The 18,269-nt window shown below is 46.8% G+C and overlaps 1 protein-coding gene across 6 annotated transcripts in view; it reads right to left on the bottom strand.

Moving 5' to 3' along the window:
• The window catches only part of PTPRM (protein tyrosine phosphatase receptor type M), a 665,201-nt gene that overhangs the window by 54,701 nt on the left and 592,231 nt on the right, over positions 1 to 18,269 (bottom strand). For all 6 annotated transcript variants that reach the window (XM_059881042.1, XM_024984488.2, XM_024984489.2 and 3 more), the window contains 2 exons: positions 16,161 to 16,234; positions 11,983 to 12,019 (listed from right to left, as the gene is read on the bottom strand). In XM_059881042.1, the coding sequence (XP_059737025.1) occupies positions 11,983 to 12,019; positions 16,161 to 16,234 (111 nt within the window). The remainder of the gene's footprint in view (positions 1 to 11,982; positions 12,020 to 16,160; positions 16,235 to 18,269) is intronic.

Raw genomic sequence — 18,269 nt, 5'->3', positions numbered from 1 at the left:
ACAGGCCTAGAGCACAGGTCTTCCCTACGTCTTCCTCTAACTCCCGCTCTGCTTCTCTGTCATCTGTTCTCTTTCCCAGATCACTGCTCAGCTCCATTTTCTTCTCTAGTGGTTTCTTGGCTTCCAAAGCTTCTCTCTAAAGTATCCTGTGTGACTCTTCGATCAGAAATTGGTTTGGATGAAGCCTGTTGGAGAGGGACTTGTTCAGTTTGGAATTAAGCTGTTTCACTTACCTGTAACCTGACCCTAAGGATGCTTCAGAGAGGCCTGCAGGACCCCACGCTGGTGTCCTTTGTTGCAATCAGAAATGGTCAATGTCTGCAAGACTTCAAAAACCAAAGGAAAATGTGCTTTCTGCAGTGGATGACAGCTTATTGTCTTTGCAACCCACATCTGTTTAAAAGTCAATAACAGTGACGATCGTTTTTGTACCCTGGAGGGGAATGTGGAATGCTGGTGAAAACCTAAGTGGTTCCCTTTGGAACATCCTGGAAGAAGCACGAACAGGTGTAGGATGTATTAGCTTTTATGAAGACGACGTGAGCATACGCTACACTTGGGTTAAAGCCTGGCTGCCTATGTGCCTTGAGAGCTGTGTCTTTGGAATCAATGGAATGATGACAAGAGTTTCAGCTAATGCCTGGCAGAGCTGCTGCTGGCAGAGCTGGTGTCTGAGCTCCAACAGTGTAACGTCAGTGTCTACTCTCTAACTAACCATTCTGCTCCACCATCTCTGGGAGGGGTAAAATCCATGTCCTGGTTACTGACATAAAACATGTTTGTATATGAAAGAATCTTAGGGCCAAACAAAATCCATAGAATTAAAAAATTGGATTGTGACCATGTTGCAAAAACAAAGGAATATTTGCAAACAAAAACCAGTAACAGGGTGACTCCTGCCAGGACTAGAATGTTGCAAGGCATTTCTGAAACCCCCTTTGCTTAAGTGAACTGTTGAAGTGAAAGTGAAGTGGAAGTGTTAGTCGCTTAGTCCTGTCTGACTGTTTGCAATCCCATGGACTCCTCTGTCCATGGGATTTCCCAGGTAAGAATACTGGAGTGGGTAGCCATTCCCTTCTCCAGAGGATCTTCCCGACCCAGGAGTTGAACCCATGTCTCCTGCATTAGCAGGTGGATTCACTGAGTCACCTGGGAAGCTGCATCTTTCAAGGGTGGTTGTTAACTATTGTTTTGCCACGGGTTTCACTTTGAACTGAAACTGGATTTTGTTCCTTTTGGACTAAACCTAGCCCTCCTCCAGAATCACACATTCCCAGCAGTTACATAAACATTTCCATCTTGCAGTGGTACCACTGTGAACAGGAATGCAAGTCTGGGTGTGTGGTCAGTTGTGTCTGAGACTTTGTGACCCCATGGAGTGCAGCCTGCCAGGCTCCTCTGTCCATGGGATTTTTCCAGGCAAGAATACTCGAGTGGGTTACCATTTCCTACTCCAGGGGATCTTCCAGGCCCAGGGATAGCATCTGTACCTTCCTGCATCTCTTGCATTGGCAGGTGGATTCTTTGCCACTGTGCCAACCTGGGAAGCCCTACCACTGTGAAAGAATGCAAAAGCTGCTATTGTTCTTGACATGGAAACTGAAGGATACAGCAGATAAGTCAGATCTGAGTGGCGGCAAAGATGAGGCCTCCGAAGAAGAACTCGTGCTAGAGGAGAACGGACAGGTGGTTGGCAGAGAAGGGCAAGAGCCCACGCTCAGGTACAGAAACGCACTCCTGGGGATCTGCTGGTCCCTGATCCCCGCAGCAAGCTGGATGGAAACACCACTCGAAGAGCTGGGAAGAGGCAGCTGAGAAAGTGTCTGCAGCCTCGGGAGGGAGGAACATGACAGATGCTCACAGCACAAGAGTCTCCTGCAGGCTGAGTCGCAGAACATCCATCAGGCCTGTCTCCAAAGAGAAGCCTTGTGTACTCATTCTGAGTGCTTGTTCACGCTCCAAAGAGGGGCACAGAGAGAAGCAATCAAGGAGAAAAGAAAGAACGGCAGCGTTCAGCGTGGAGGGGCTGGGTGACCCAGAGGACCCGCCTGCCTTCTGTCAAGGAGAAGCAAGACGAAGGCAAAAACTTCCCTGCACATGCTTCAGGGGCCACTGTCGGAGACATTAAGGCTTTCGTTAGTCACTCTCTTCTTTAATTAAGCTTTTCTCAGTGCACAAGTGGGATCCTCTTTTATTTGAGACAAAAGAGAATAAATCTAATAAATGAACAAAATAGAGGTAAGTTGACTCCCTAGACAGAGCAGAGTGAAGGCAGTCTCGAGCTTTCAATGGTATTGGGAAGTTTCCAGAAGTATCCTTTTGAGTGAGAAGGGGAGAAAGAGAGCTCGCAATGGCTAGACACTTCCTCAAGTCTGCTGCCTTGAGAGACTCATCCAAAACCACCCTGATGGGCAATAAAGGATCCTGGTCCCGAGACTCAGGAAGAGTGATTCTTGGGCTGAATCAGGGCTCACTTCTCCACCCGCTCAACAGTTTAGGGCTGGGAGAGAAAAAAAGCTGAAGTCCTGCCCAAATCTGACACTGCAGCAAACCTGTTACCAAACAGGTCGGTAACAGCTGGCTGCCACGTTGTCTAATTCCTGAGTCATGCTCTGTCCCCGACTCCACACTTGGCAGGCCCTTGGTAGATGCACAGAAATATTGGTTCAGTTTTCAATGGACTAGGCCTGAAAGCAACAGCTTGGCTCTGCAAAAGTGGGTGAAGGTGGGGGAATGCCAGTCCTTGGAGAAAAACACCTGGGCACTAGTCACTGCTCCATTCTTTCAGGGCTGAACCTGGGAGAACGATGAGACCTTCTATCTCTTCCTCACTGTTGACTGAGGCACCTTAGGAGGCCAGGAACCCAGGCTGTTCCTCCTAAGATGAACCCGGCATAAGCCCTATTCGAGTACGAATGCTCACCTGTGTAGTTCACAAAGCCTTCTGCATATGTGACTCATTTGAGCTGACATGGATGAGAGTCACTTAAAGCTGTTTGTGCTTTAAGTTCCAACTGCTTTGATGACAAAAGAAGGGAGTTGGACTTGAAGATTTTTAAAGTTTTTACCAGCTCTAAAAGGTGCTATAATTTTTCTACTTTAAATGAGGAACATTTCTGGGAGCTTCCTGGTAGTCCAGTGGTTAAGAATCCACCTTGCAATGCAGGGAACACGGGTTTAATCCCTGGTCAGGGAACTAAGATCTCACATGATGGAGGGAAACCAAGCCCTCTTGCTACAGCTACTGAGCCCGCGTACCACAACTACAGAGTCTGTGTGCTGCAACGGAGATCCCACGTGCCAAAACCAAGATCTGGTGCAGCCAAATAAATAAATATTAAAAAACAAAACAGGAACGCTTCTAAATTACTCTGAAAGATTCAAAAAACATTTGGTTCAAGGATCCAGAACCTGCAGGACATCATCTGTCTTCCAGTTATTCTGTATCAACTTAGGTTCCCTTCCTGGAGGGACGTGTTTCTGCCATAGCACCTAGGACAACACGGTGGATGGTATCTAACACGGTCTAATTTCGGTTTCATCCTTTTATTCGCAAGCCAGCTTTAAATGTTCTCCCTTCTAACGACTGAGTTTAAGAAGAGCACGGGGCTGAGCAATGTCTGTGATCAGACCTTTGAGCATATTGGCCAGTATATTTGAAATTAACCTGGTGAAGAAAAATTATTGTTTCAGAGGAAGTTTGTGGATAAGCTGTTGCTTGCGCCTATTCATTTTGCCTTGAAGATCTGCAGATGGAGAGTAAGAGGCAGGTGAGCCCGACGTGGAGGGCATGGCCCTGGGTGTCAGGGATACTGACACCTCCTCAGAGATCTGCATATAAGTCACACTTCCTCACGGTCTTCCTCCTGAAGTTTGCAGACCAGAGAATATTCCACTTTACTGACCAATACTTGTAAACCAATCTTCAGTAGGATATGATAAGTGAATCCAAATGTAACCTACAACCCTTGACAATGGGGGAACAGCTCAGCAGGAAGAACAATAGCAGCTAATGGAAAATCTGTGCCTGAGGAGCGTGCAGAGCTGGTGCTTGGAGGGATAAAAACAAAAGATGTTTACTGAAGGCTTAGCTTTGGATATAAAAAAATGTTTCAGTTCTATTGAGAAATAATTTCAAGTGTTCATCTCCACCTGGAGGCCAGAACCCAGGAGACAAAAGCTCTTTACAGAGTGTGGGACTTGTGTTGACCCTCTGACAAGTCTTGACCTGCTGAGCAAAGCAGTGTTCTGTTCTAAGCAATGGTATTTACTGCTTCAGATGCCTGGGAAAACATAACCCATAGTCATCTTTCTGAAAACCCTTATTAACAATGTTCATACCACACAGGGTATGTGGATGAAATTCAGAAGAAAAACAGATGAAGAGTAAACAGAATGAAAAGTTTCAACAGCAGCAAAGTTTCAACTGTTCTACAGTAGTGGAGGACCTGGAGGTATTTTCACTGTAAACTTTCATGACCCACATTTTTGTTATTTTCCTTTTCTTTATTTTTTAAAAAGCCTTATTTATTTATTTTTTGGCTGTGCTGGGTCTTTGTTGTTGCATATTGGCTTTCCCTGGTTGCGGCAAGTAGGGGCTGCTCTTCGTTGCAGTGGGGAGGCTTCTTATGTCAGTAGCTTCTATTTTTGTAGAGCACAGGCTTTAGGGCACGTGGGCTTCAGGAGCGGTGGCACACGGGCTTAGTCGCTCCAAGACAGCTGGGATTTCCCTGGATCAGGGATCGAACCCGAGTCCCCTGCATTGCATGGCGGATTCTTAACCACTGGACCTCCAGGGAAGCCCCTATTATTTTCATGTGAAAGTCTGCCCTTAGCTCAAAGTCTTGGGAGAAAATCTGTCTCAGGTTTCTCCAAGTTAGTAACAGATTATAATTATGGACAAATAAGACTGACCATCTAAGGTGTAGATGGAGGTGATTATATATGCACCAACAGAGTCAGAGGGGAGCTAAACAGTGGCTTTGACAAGATGGACTGTCTCCAAAAACAGTGCCTCAATTTACTGACACGTCGAAAGAAAAAGTGGCCACCAGAATAGGAGTTGACCAGTCCTTAACTTAGAGCGGAATCACATATACTGAAGACAAATATCCACCTGTGTCAGTAGACACGTCACCAGCCAGCAGGAGGCGTCCTGTGGCCTGGGTGGAATATTCCAGTCCTGACTGGTGTCGGGCACATGGCCGGCAGCCCCCCGTTTGCTCATCTGTTCTTCCCTTCATTCCCTCCCTGGCTGCTGCCAACCCACTGGTCATCTGCTTCGTTCCCGCCCTCCACCAGGCCATGGGCAGATACATGCCTGTGGATCAGTGGATGAACTCTGTGGTTCTTCTTCAGATGCAAGCCAGGAAGTGGCCTTCTGCCGAAGCATCTGCCTCTCTGGCTGGCCTGAGACGCAGACTGCCCTTGACAAGCGGTTCTGTCTGATGGACAGTAAGTATCTGGTATCGCGTTTTCTCTATCAGTTCCTGCGTCTATGCCAGTATGACTTGGTGCCCTGAAACTCTGAACTCTGAGTGTTCAGAGTCTCTGAGTAGGAAAGATGAATGTCTTTCTAACCCTAGATTGTGAAAATCCATACAGTTAGGCTCCCGACAGCTACTTCATTATTTTTTCTTTGCTGAATTGTGCTAATTCAACAGGGTTGGCCCCCTGACTGGAATTCTGAACTTGGCCTTGATCTGGCCATGTCGAGTCTCTTTGCCACCAGCAGCATCAGCTCCTTGGACCAGCTAAGCCCTGGACCAGCAGGTCTTCCAGACAGGTGTCCAGAGGCCCACTTGGGAACAAGGCAATTTCAAATACTCAGAGTCATATTTCAGGACATTTAAGACCATTTTAATTAAAAGGTGTTTTCAGATATGAACATATCATAGAAAATTTGCTTTTAGAGAACTGCTACATAGAAAGGGCTTCCCTGGTGGCTTAGATGGTAAAGAATTTGACCGCAGTGCGGGAGACCTGGGTTCATTCCCTGGGTCTGATCCTTGGGTTGGGAAGATTCTCTGGAGAAGGGAATGGCAACCGACTTCAGTATTCTTGCCTGGAGAACTCCATAGACAGAGGAGACTGGCAGGCTATAGTCCATGGGGTCACAAAGAGTTGGACATGACTGGTTACTTAGAAGGAAAGGGTTGGATCCTAGATTCATTTCATAAAAGATTCATCACGTGACTTTGAGGGGTGACCTTCATGAGGCCCACGTAAGCGGCACCACACAGTGCCCAGTGGGGATCACACATTATCCAGACATAGAGAGACATACACGGCACAGGCACTCAGCTATGCATTAGCTCTGTATTCAACCCCTGCTTCTCTCCATGGGCCTCAAGTATTTTATTTATGAAATGAGACAAGTAATATCTTAAATGGTCGAAGGATGGAAATTACATTAACTTAGTTACAGCACAAAGCCTAGTCCATAAATGGCCCTTGATATTGACTGAGCGAATGGACAAAGAAAAAAGCTGTGTTTCAGGAAGAATAGTATTGTATCAACCCTAACTACTGAAACATAAAGGAAATATACTGATTGCATTTTCTTAAATGAGAAGGAATCATGCTTAAAAATGAACAGTTTTGAAACCAGAACGTATTGTATTTAATATTAGAAAACATATTTTAGTCATATGCAACCTGGATTGTTGAATAAAATAAAAACTACAGCTATATTACTGTCATTACTGTTGTCTGAACTATTCATCTCTACCCCAAATTTTCTTATGGTTACTCCCTGCTATCTTTGTTTCCAGGTTTTTCTTTCCAGGATAACTCCACACTAACTAATCTTCTTAAAGCACTGTTCTTACCACCACACAGCTTAGAAACACCCTTCCTTTTCCCTCCCTGCGTCTCTGCCATTCATTAAACAAAGCTCCTTGTTCAAAGCCTTTTAATCAGTGTCGTCACTTCACCTGTTGGTTCTTTGTTCGTAGCACCCCCAACCCCCCAATTCAAGGGTTTTAATCTGGGGGGCATAGAATTTTTCAGGCTGGATTGTAGAAAGTCAGAGCATGCCTAAACTTCCATGTAAAGCTGTGTGTCTGTGTGAACTTTTCCTGAGTGGTGATCCATTTCAACCAGCAACTAAGACCACCCCAGGTGCCACGCCCCTCTCAGCCGTCTCCTTCGGGCCCCCACTCCTCTTGGATCTCGGATGTCCTCCCACTCGGCCTACCTCTGGACTAACACCTGTCTCCCTATCCACCCGTCCCCATTCCTCCGAGACCCTGGCCAAGTGCAGGTGCCCACCCCTAAACTGCAACGTGAACCCCAGATTTTGTGATGCAGGAGGATCCTCTGGATCCCCCCGTGTTTCCATGCATCTCCAGCCCACAGAGGAACCTGGACGTGAGTCAGAGGGAGCGGACAGCCGTGTCCACCACAGACTTACAGCCATTTCTTCGGTAAGTACCTTGCACCGCCTTTCCTGAGTTCTCTGAAGCAGGACCCTTGAGTCAGTTTGAAAAATAAACCTAAATAATAGTAAAGAGAACCTTTTTCCAGGTGGCTTAGACGATAAGGAGGCCCAGTAATGTGGGAGGCCCAGATTTGATCACTGGGTTGGGAAGATCCCCTGGAGGAGGGCATGGCAACCCACTCCAGTATTCTTGCCTGGAGAATCCCACGGACAGAGGAGCCTGGTGGGCTACAGTCTGTGGGGTCACGAAGAGTGGACACAACTGAGTGACTAACCCTTTCCCTTTCCTTTCTCCATCACCCCGAGTTCATGATTGGTTGTGGAGGAGCAGTTCTGATATGCACAGCTTCCTCCAGCTCACGGCCTGTGTGGTGGTCTCTTCCGTGGTCTCTATGGGGCATCTTCTGATTGATTATGATCCATTCTGGGTGACTCCATCCACCTGAGTGAGTACTGCGTCTCTTTGTGAACCAGCTTTTGAACCCCCAGCTCTACCCTGGCTCTGAGTGTGGACTGCTGCTGCTGCTGCTAAGTCGCTTCAGTCGTGTCCGACTCTGTGCGACCCCATAGATGGCAGCCCACCGGGCTCCCCTGTCCCTGAGATTCTCCAGGCAAGAATTCTGGAGTGGGTTGCCATTTCCTTCTCCAATGCATGAAAGTGAAAAGTGAAAGTGAAGTCGCTCAGTCGTGTCTGACTCTTTGTGACCCCATGGACTGCAGCCTACCAGGCTCCTCTGTCTGTGGGATTTTCCAGGCAAGCGTACTGGAGTGGGGTGCCACTGCCTTCTCCGTGAGTGTGGACAGGCAGCTACAAACATGAGTCTGTCCTTTGACCCCTGTGTGGCAGGTCCTTAGTCCTAAGTTTATAACTGTATTAATATCTGGCCAGGCAGATGTGATGCAGTGGGGCATCAATGTATTAGCTGCCAGATGAAGAACAATTAAAGGGCGGGGAGACGGGAAGAACACACTCAAAAAAGCCACCACTCTGGCTTGAATGTGGTCCCTTCAATCTGCAGAAACATTACCGTTATCACCAAAGGTCAGAGTCAGTTACTCGTAGAAAAATCAATAAAGTGGAGGGAGGGGGAGAGGCTGAAGGGATACGGTCATGACATGCCCTCTGCATTGAGGGGACCTGCTAGGAATCTATGTATTTCCAACTCTTGGGGATAGAACTGGTTGTCAGGAAAATGGACCATTCGTGTAGTTTCAGGGGTTCCTGCTGTGAACAGATTTTTAAAGACTCGTCTCAGTGCAAAGTAGAGAGGCAAAAAGAGCAAGGAGGGATTTAAACATGGCATCTGCCTGTTAGTCTTCATCACTCCATTTGTTGAATTTAGAATCAGGCTGTTCGTGATTCTGTTGGCCACCCACGAACATGTTCCATCTTGTCCCGGTCGATTACTGCAGATGAGCAGAAATCTTTATCACCGGCTACCCGAGGCCACCAGTTACACTGTGCCTGTGGTGCACTGGAGGAAAGACATTCTGACTTTTTAATCCGAACATCATGGTCTGAAGGTATCACTCGTAACAGGACGGGTACTATCTGGACTGAACGTTAGATTAAAAATCAGCTCATTTCCTCCTCTTCTGCACCAGCAACAGTGATGCAAGAACTGCCAGGTTTTAAAGTCCAGCCTGTGGCCCACCAGTCACCGAGGAAAGGGCCATGCTCTGTAGGGTGTGGGGGGGCCCTTTTCCGCTAAAGGGCACCGTGGGGGTCTCCTTCAAACTGAGGACATCTGCCATTTCTCATCTGTCTGCAAATATATCTGTTCATTAATACTTGATAGGGTGAAGGCTGCCAACGATGGCTGCAGAGCAAATAAGTATCATTCAAACTACTTCTAATGGGGCCAGAAAGTGACTTCTGTTATGGCATTTTTTTCTTCCAGAGGTGACCTCCCCTTGGGGACAGAGGGGCAGAGAGGATGAACGAGGGAGGGGCCCCACATAGGACTTTGGGGTCTTCAATCTGTACTTCCATTGGCTATTTGTTCACATGAATCTACAGCCCTCAACTGTGGACATTTAAGTCAGATTTAATTTTCTGGTTATACTTTCTATGAGAACGTGGGCTGCTCGACAAGAACTCAGAAGTGTTTTGTATATTTTGCAACAAAATGTTCATGTAAATTTGTAAAAACTGCAAATGTCCGATAATCATCCCATGTATAAATCAGAGCTGTTATGACCTGACTTGGGAACATTCTGGCAGCCTGGAGGACAGGTATGAAGCCCCAGTATCGGTCCACTCTGTGTGGAAGCTCCCAGGGCTGTCGGGTCCAGACATCCTCACTCTGTCCCAGATGTGAGACAAACCAAGTGCGTGCTTTCTGGAGCCCTTAGCATTTCCTACCAAGGGCCGGGCTTCTGCCAGGCTCACAGTGGGCACTGTCTGTGCGGTTCTCCTTCCGACTATGGAGGGAGGCACTACTGCTTTCATTCCGGAAGGACGCACACTGGACCAAGTGCAGCATCTGGACGTGATGACACAGCACTGGACTCTGAGAGTGGTGCCCCCCAGGATTTTGCTGTGGCCGTGGGGATCAGGAGGATAATTCCGGCCACACCCAGAGACTGTCTGCCCCAGAGCTCTGCTGCCTGACACCTCCAATGGGGAAGAGCCAATTGCAGCTGTTTAAACTTGAAATCCAGTTCCTCTTTTCAGTAGATACACTCTGAGTATCAGTGGCCATGGATAACTAGAGGTCACCACACCGGACGACACAGAGAAGATTTCCACCAGAGCAAAGAGCTCTGCCAGACACTGCTGCTCTAGGCGCCGGGACTCTGGTGTCTGGCTACGACCACCTCTTCTCCCTCCTGACTCGCCACTGACCTTGGCCTCAATCCTTCAGCGCCTCCCCATTCCTCAGGGCCCAGTGGACACTCAAGCCTCCCTGTCTCCAATTTGAGACTTTACACACATGATTTCTTGGTATCCTTGACTTTTTCTCACGCACCCCCCTGCCAACTCCTAACTGGTGGCAGGTTGTATCCGTTTGGTTTCCCCATGCCTGTTTCTGGGATATGATGTGTTACCGAAACAATGATTAAGTGATACAACACAGAGAACTCACATTTCACTCGTCCCTATCGCTTCAACCCGAGTGGGTGTCTCTGTTTCCCAGCACTTCCTCTGTTCACCTGTACTGGCTCAGCAACCTCTTCTTGAAAGCCTCAGTCTCTCATGATCCTCACTCTCCACAGATGACCCGCCCCATCACTGGTGGGGAAGACGGTACCGAAACCACGCCATGTAAATGTGTGCAACTGAACCGCTTTGCTGTACAGCAGAAATTACCACAGCACTGGACGTCAACTGTTCTTGAATTAAATAAGTTAAAAAAATCACGCCATGGACTTCCCCGACACATTCCTCTGGCCTTCCATTTCCTTTAGCCACGGTGAGACACCAACTGTCTTCTACCCAGGAGCATGGACTTGCTGCTTTCAGATTGTTGCTCGTGATGTCTCTGCCAGTCACACCTTCCCTGCCCAGGCTTACCTCTGCCACAAGGCTGCTTCTGAACCATCCCACCTGAAAGCGACCTCTTTCTTGTCTGAGTTTCTGAATTTCCTTAACACCTTATCTGTACCTCTCACAAAAGGTGTTTTTAAAATAATAATATTAATGTTTATTATAATATTTACATTAATGTTTATTATATATTTTCCTTAACACCTTATCTGTACCTCTCACAAAAGGTGTTTTTAAAATAATAATATTGTTTTTTATAATATTTACATCAATGTTTATTATATTATATTTATATATCAAGATAAATTTAGTAGATATTAACTTTATAGATTTAATATATTGATTTTATATTGCTATATTAATATAAATATGTATTTATGTAATATCTATTATATTAGTCATATTTATAATCATATACCAATCATATATTTTATATTAATCATATAAGTATTATAGTAATAATAACAGTATTGAATAGGTGTCATTTATCTTATTTAATTTTCACAAAGGACCCATGACGCTGGCATTTGTTTTCTTTTAGGCTTTTAAAAACTTTTTAATTAGAGGATAACTGCTTTACAACGGCATGTTGGTTTCACACAAGGTTTTAAGTATACAGCCTGTGCACACGTCTTCCCTACTAACTCACACCGATGTAATAAGGGTGCCTGCTGGATTCGGCTCACATCCCCAGCAGCAATCAGCTCAGGTCTTTATACACAGAATATCCAGTATCTATTTCTTCAACGAGTATCTATACATCTATTCTAGCAAATGTCAGATTAATTGCTAAGGCAGGCAGAGTTAATTCAATAATTAATTGATGGACACATTTCCTCTACTGATCTCAGTATGAAGTTCTAACTGAATGATTACATCGCCAGGACCTCTGATAGGAAACCAGGAGTGCACGTGCTGATGGCTGGAAATGCGATCAGCCCCCGGGGCTACAGCAGCATGTGACAGAGTTCCTGGGGAGGGTGAGCTGGGTATGAAATGACAGAGAATGGGCAAACAACCAAAAAAGACATCAAAGCTGGAATCAACTTACCTTGTGTAGCAATATAATGATTGGGTCGATGATAACCCTAAAAAATAAATGAGAAAGAATATTAGACAAACTTGAAAATCAATAAGCAGCACAGAAGTACATACTAAGTCTGCCAAAATGAATGCACTTTCAAATATCAACAGCTGCATTACCAGGAAGTTATATCACCAGACTCGGGACCACTGAGCATCTCTTAATAAGCTGAGGCGCATCAGTGTGTAACAGTTCTGATGCCTGCACAGTGAGGAGTGGGTGAGTAACTTAATCACACACAAGCTAAGAGATGACGGATGAGCAATAAACACTAACAACGTATGGATTTTCTGAAATAACATGACCACGACTCTGATTAGAGTGCAAACCGGCTAGGAATATGCAATAGAATTTCATTTGTGTTTCGGATGCTATTGGCAATGTGACAAAGCCTTAACTCATATTCTGTTATATTGGTATAGACAGTCACATCAATAGTAATGTGCTGTGTGCTGTGCTCAGTCGTTCAGTCGTGTCCGACTCTTTGCAACCCCATGGACTACAGCTGGCCAGGCCTCTCTGTTCAAGGGATTCTCTAGGAAAGAATACTGGAGTGGGTATACCAAACATCATTTTTAAACATTACAGATACCAAGACATGATGCTGTACCAGGACCAGGAATTTAAAGAAGCAGAAATTCTGCAAGACCCCTTCCTTTTATCATGACCCTACAAGAAGGGGGAAAGATGAAAATTGGGACCAAAGCAAGAAGGGAACAGGGACATTGCAGGTTAGTCAACAAGTTAAGTCAGCTTAGAGAAAATGACACACAGGTAACACACAACATCCTGGAATAGGAAATGGCTCCTCACTCCCGTACTCTTGCCTGGGAAATCCCATGGACAGAGGAGCCCGGTGGGCTACAGTCCATGGGGTCACAAAGAGTCGGACACGACTGAGCGACTGAGCGGGTGCACGAACGTATAATGTTGCCACAGATCTTAACACTTTCTCTTTCTCTCCCCTGAGAAGGCACAAAACACTGCCCAAAGCCAGACGGAAAAGAGAGCAAAGAGACTGGAGAGGAAATGCCAACTTCTCAGACCACTTAGGTCTTTTTGCTCTTGAAAGCAAGTCTAGAAGAGTGAACAACAAAAGCAGACACATTCTTCTCTACCCCGACTGGGAGTAGGTCTCTGACACAGAGTCACAACAGATACTAAGCAGGGTTATTTTGATGGGCACGCATTTCCTGTCAGCTGATAAGCTCCACGAGACAGGACCTGGTGGGACTCACCACTGTCTGTGTGGGGCTGCAAGGTGCTGGGAGAGGGGAGGGTCATTTGATGGGCCAGGTCACCATCAGCCAGCCTTACTTTGACTCCCGCCAACCCACAGTTCACTCTCCTCTCACTTCCAGATCCAGTCACTCCTCTGTGCTGACCCTCTGACCTCCTGGTGCACAGGAAGAGCCCGACTCCTCACCGCCACGCACTCACCTGCCCATTACCTTCCTCACCCCACCACCTGGACGCCACCCCCTCCAGATCACTCCACATCTGCCAGGCGTGCTCCTCAGCCAGGCCTTTCCTAGGGCTGCTTCCAAGCCTGGAGGCTCACCCCCTGAGATACCCAGCTGGCCCGGACCCCCACCTTCTCCGTGGAGATACCCACTCTATTCCACCTGATGTCCAAAATACCAGACTTCAGTGATTGTTTCATTTATGGTCTCTTTCTCCCCATTAGATCATTAGGTCTCTTATGTCAGTGCTTAGTATTCTGTCTTGGCCTGAATTATTCACAATTAGAACACCAGCAACTCAAACAGTTACTGACATGTAATAGATGCTCAATAAAATCTCACCGATTAAGTGAAAAGTGGCCCTGAATACTGACTCTTTCTCTATTAAAAACAAAAACTAATGACTCTAGTATGTTCATGACTTTTATGTCCTCTCCTCTCTGTGTCCCTACTCAGCCGTTCTTTTTTTTTTTCTCTTTCTCTTTATTTTTGGCTGCTCTGGGTCTTTGTTGCTACACACGGCTTTCTCTAGTTGTGGTGCGTGGGCTTCTCATTGTGGTGGCTTCTCTTGTTGCGGAGCACATGTTCTAGGGCTTGCAGGCTTCAGTAGCTGCGGCTCACTACTGGACCACCTGAAGCCTTACACAGCTGTTCTTTAAAGCTTAGTTCAAAAGACCCCCTGCTGCTGCTGCTAAGTCGCTTCAGTTGTGTCCGACTCTGTGTGACCTCATAGACCGCCTCCTACCAGGCTCCTCTGTCCCTGGGATTGATTCTCCAGGCAAGAACACTGGAGTGGGTTGCCATTTCCTTCTCCAATGCATGAAAGTGAAAAGTGAAAGTGAAGGCGATCAGTCGTGTCCGACCCTTAGCATGGACTGCAGCCTACCAGGCTCCTCTGTCCATGGGATTTTCCAGGCAAGAGTACTGGAGTGGGGTGCCATTGCCTTCTCCACAAAAGGCCCCCAGGACAAGCCTAATCTGATCACAGCTACTGCTCAGATGGTGACTTAGAAGACGCTGAGGGCTTACGGCATCCTAGCCTGTGATGGGGCAGAATACAGCCCGACCAGACACTGTCCCTCTGCTCAAGGACCCCAAGGGCTGGAGGGCTGCACTGCAGTATGAACAGGGCTCCCCTGGACTCTTCCCCAGGGAAGGAGCATCACAGCAAAGATTGTTCTTACTTCAGATTCTAAGTTGTGAGGCCTCGGGGAGAAGGTAACAGGTCTCGGGCACCTCTGGGCATTCCTGTCAAGTTCTCCCTAAACATTTCCTGAACAAAGGAATAAGTCAGTGTGCCCTAGGAGGAAACTGTGAGTTAATAAGAAGTTCTGCCTTGGGTTAGCTATGTTTCTGGTCATTAGCAAAAGGAGAGTCTAGGGGTGTGTGAAGACTGAGATATGAATTATTCTTCAGATAATCCTCCGTCAGCCCCACCCTCAACTCTATAACCCCCAGTGCCAAACCTTCCCAATGAGCACTACCCAAATATCCTGTAGAATATTGTTGTTGTTCAGCTGCTAAGTCATGTCGGACTCTTTGCAACCCCATGGACTGACTGCAGCACACCAGTCTCCCCTGTTATCCACTATTTCCCACTAGCTCATGTCCATGAGTCAGCGATGCCATCCAACCATCTCATCCTCTGTAATTCCCCTCTCCTCCTGTCTTCAATTGTTCCCAGCATCAGGGTCTTTTCCAAAGAGTTATTTTTAGATAACTCTTAGTGATTGTGATGCTAATATTCTTAGTAATACTCCACAAAGACAAGAAAGGAACCCACACATCTGAATAAAACCTGTGCAAAGAGATGCTTGTGGATTAAGAACCAGCATGAAGTCCAAGCGCAGAGGACGATGCCTCAGGAGCTGAGATCTCTTCAGTCTAAACTGGGCCTTGGAGGTAACGGCAGTCTTCCCTTGATTTTCAGTCTACTTTTGATTTCATTCATTCTTTCAAGTGAAAACATGCTGTCTCCCAAAGAATTTATTCTAATGTAAGACATTCAGTTAACATGATGCAGAATGAACAAAGAAGCAGGCTTCAATAATTAAGCAGCCTACATATTTAATGACACGTCTTGCGTGTGTCAGAAGTCCTGGTTAACAGCTGCAGACGACTTTGAAGGCAACTTAAAAGTGCCGTGATGACAGGAGATGGCAAATCATCGAATGAGGAATTAGAGAGTTTTGTCCTATTAATATGCAAACAGATTTCTTTAAATGTCAAATAATCCAAGTTATTGACAAAAATGGAAATGCAATTTTCTTAGTCTGCGTAAGCATGGAGTGGCCAAGAGGGCAGAGACTGTCATGGGGGTTGGTGGGGGAGGCTCATCAGCCCGAGGCTGACCTGTCTTCACGGTCAAGCTCTGCACGTATGGGACAGGGCTGCTATGTTTGGTCGAACCTGTGTCTACCTGTCTTGGAGCAGATACACAGGATGCTACGTGCCAGAACTGTTGGGTTTACTGACAGGTCAGAATACGTGTTAGTCACTCAGTTGTGTCCGACTCTTTTTGACTGTGGCCCACCAGGCCCCTCTGTCCATGGGATTCTCCAGGCAAGAATACTGGAGTGGGTTGCCATTCCCATCTCCTGGGGATCTTCCCAACCCGGGATCAAACCTGGGTCTCCTGCATTGCAGGCGGACCCTTTACCATCTGAGCCCCAGAATACGTACATCAATATAATTTCCATTGATGTAGTCTGAGTTGTCTCCTTCTACGGTCTGCAGCCTCACCCGGGAATGATCATCTGCAGAAGGAAAAGGACAAGAAAATAGCAATTAACACACGCTGTCTGTGGGGCTGTGCAGAGCTGCAGAACGTGAGCATATTATAGAGAGGGCATCCACATTCTGCCGCTTTAGAGATAAACAAAGAATTAAACGTTACACCCTTACACTTCTGTTAATACGGGGAAGGGTTTATATTCCTCTGCATTTCACAGCAAATCTCATTAACACATTCTTTGATCGTTTACAGACGTGAAACGCCGGCAGAGGTCTGAAACTTTTACTCAGTCCTGTGGATCACGGCAGGACGAGTTCTTGGACTGGAAGTTTAGCAACTCCATTAAATCACACGTGAGCCCTGAGATTCTGAAGGCTGTCTCTGACATCCACCTTGATGAACAACAATTATAAACCACCACCCAGCTTTCTGGGAGTTGTGGACACGGTTCTAAACTCAATCATTGGACCAGGGTTCTCTCCTCCTGCATCAAGGGCATGGCTGGTGGAGCCAGGCTGGCCCCCATCAGCCATGCCACCAAGTCTCGGCCACTCATCTGGACGAGGGACGACAGCGCCTGCCTCCAACTGGGCTGTTTTAATGATTAAACAAAAACATAAATTCTCAAGCATAGCAAGTCCCATCTAGGGGTCATGCTGGTGGTATCAATTAGCCACATTAAACATTTTTTCTGCATGGAAAATGTTCTCTATAAATGCTACTCAGACACCTCAGTTATTTCCTTGAAAATCTATCTTTTAAAAAGGAAAGTGCTAGAAGCCCTAAAAGGGGATGGATTTTCGTGTTTTGCTCACTGCCCCACCCCCAATCCCTATGTTTGTGTCTGGAACATTGAATTTCTCCTACTCCCAAATATCTTTCATTTTTAAAATATTTATTTATTTATTTGGCTGCACTGGGTCTTAATTGTGGCATGTGGGATCTAGTTCCCTAATCAGGGATTGAACCCAGGGCCCCTGCCTTGGGACTGTGGAGTCTTAGCCACTGGACCACCAGGGAAGTTCCCCAGATGTCTTTTAAATGAGTCAAAAGTGAACTTTTTTTTTTTTTTTAATGTCCTTTAAAAATTGCTTTTCTAAATTAATGTTCTTTGGGGTAGAGGAATCTTCCTTCCAGTGAAAGCTCTTACCACCCTGTATTTGGAAGATAAGGCCAGCCTCTCTGAGAAGGAAGGACTGCAGGGTCCGAGAGGTGGGTTGGGGGAAGTGCTTTGAGACCCCACTTGCCATGACCCTGGGCAGGGGAGGTCCTGCCTCTACACTGTTGACATTTCTTCTGGGTTAGTGGGTGAGAAATGACACCCCCAGATTGAGGCGAGAGTCAGGGTGCCTGCAGGTGACAGGCATTTGACCCGAGATCACCGGATGAACGGCTGACGGGAACCTATTTATTGTCGTGACCTGTTAATGGGTGAAAGCCAACATTTCAGCTGGTCCCTCAAGTTCAACCCCCTGTGGAGGACCGCTGTACTTGATTCCACAGGAGGAGCTCTGTGTCAAGTTTCTAGCTTTCCTTCATGGGTGGGACTTCTCACTCCAGTTCCTGAAAGATGGTCACACCATTTTCTGTCCGAGCCTTGTAATCAGCCTGGGCTCAATACCTTTGGGCTTTCCTGGTGGCTCAGTGGTAAAGAACCCACCTGCCAACGCAGAGATGCTAGTTCTATCCCTGGGTCGGGAAGATCCCCTGGAGGAGGAAATGGCAACCCACTCCAGTATTCTTGCCTGGAGAATTCCATGGACAGAGGAGCCTGGTGGGCTACAGTCCATGGGGTCACAAAGAGTCAGACATGACTTAGTGACTAAACAACAAAAACAGTAACTACGCCTTTATCTGGAGAGTGGGGAAAAGATGTGTCAGACATGGGCGAAGCTTGGAGGGACAACGTCCCCCTGCTCTGCTTCGAGAACTTGGGCAGTGGGCGTGTGTGTGGTCTCTGGGGCCGGAGTGCCAGGGGAACCCTTCCTTGTGGTTCCAGGCAAGTTGCTTCATCTCTCTGGGCTTTTCTTCCCTGACCTGCAAATGGGGTGTCACAG

Source organism: Bos taurus, chromosome 24 (genome assembly GCF_002263795.3).
Source record: "Bos taurus isolate L1 Dominette 01449 registration number 42190680 breed Hereford chromosome 24, ARS-UCD2.0, whole genome shotgun sequence".
In the NCBI taxonomy this organism is placed as follows: Eukaryota; Metazoa; Chordata; class Mammalia; order Artiodactyla; family Bovidae; genus Bos; species Bos taurus.
The sequence above is the reverse complement of the archived record's forward strand: the minus strand, read 5'-3'. Positions and strand labels throughout refer to the sequence as shown.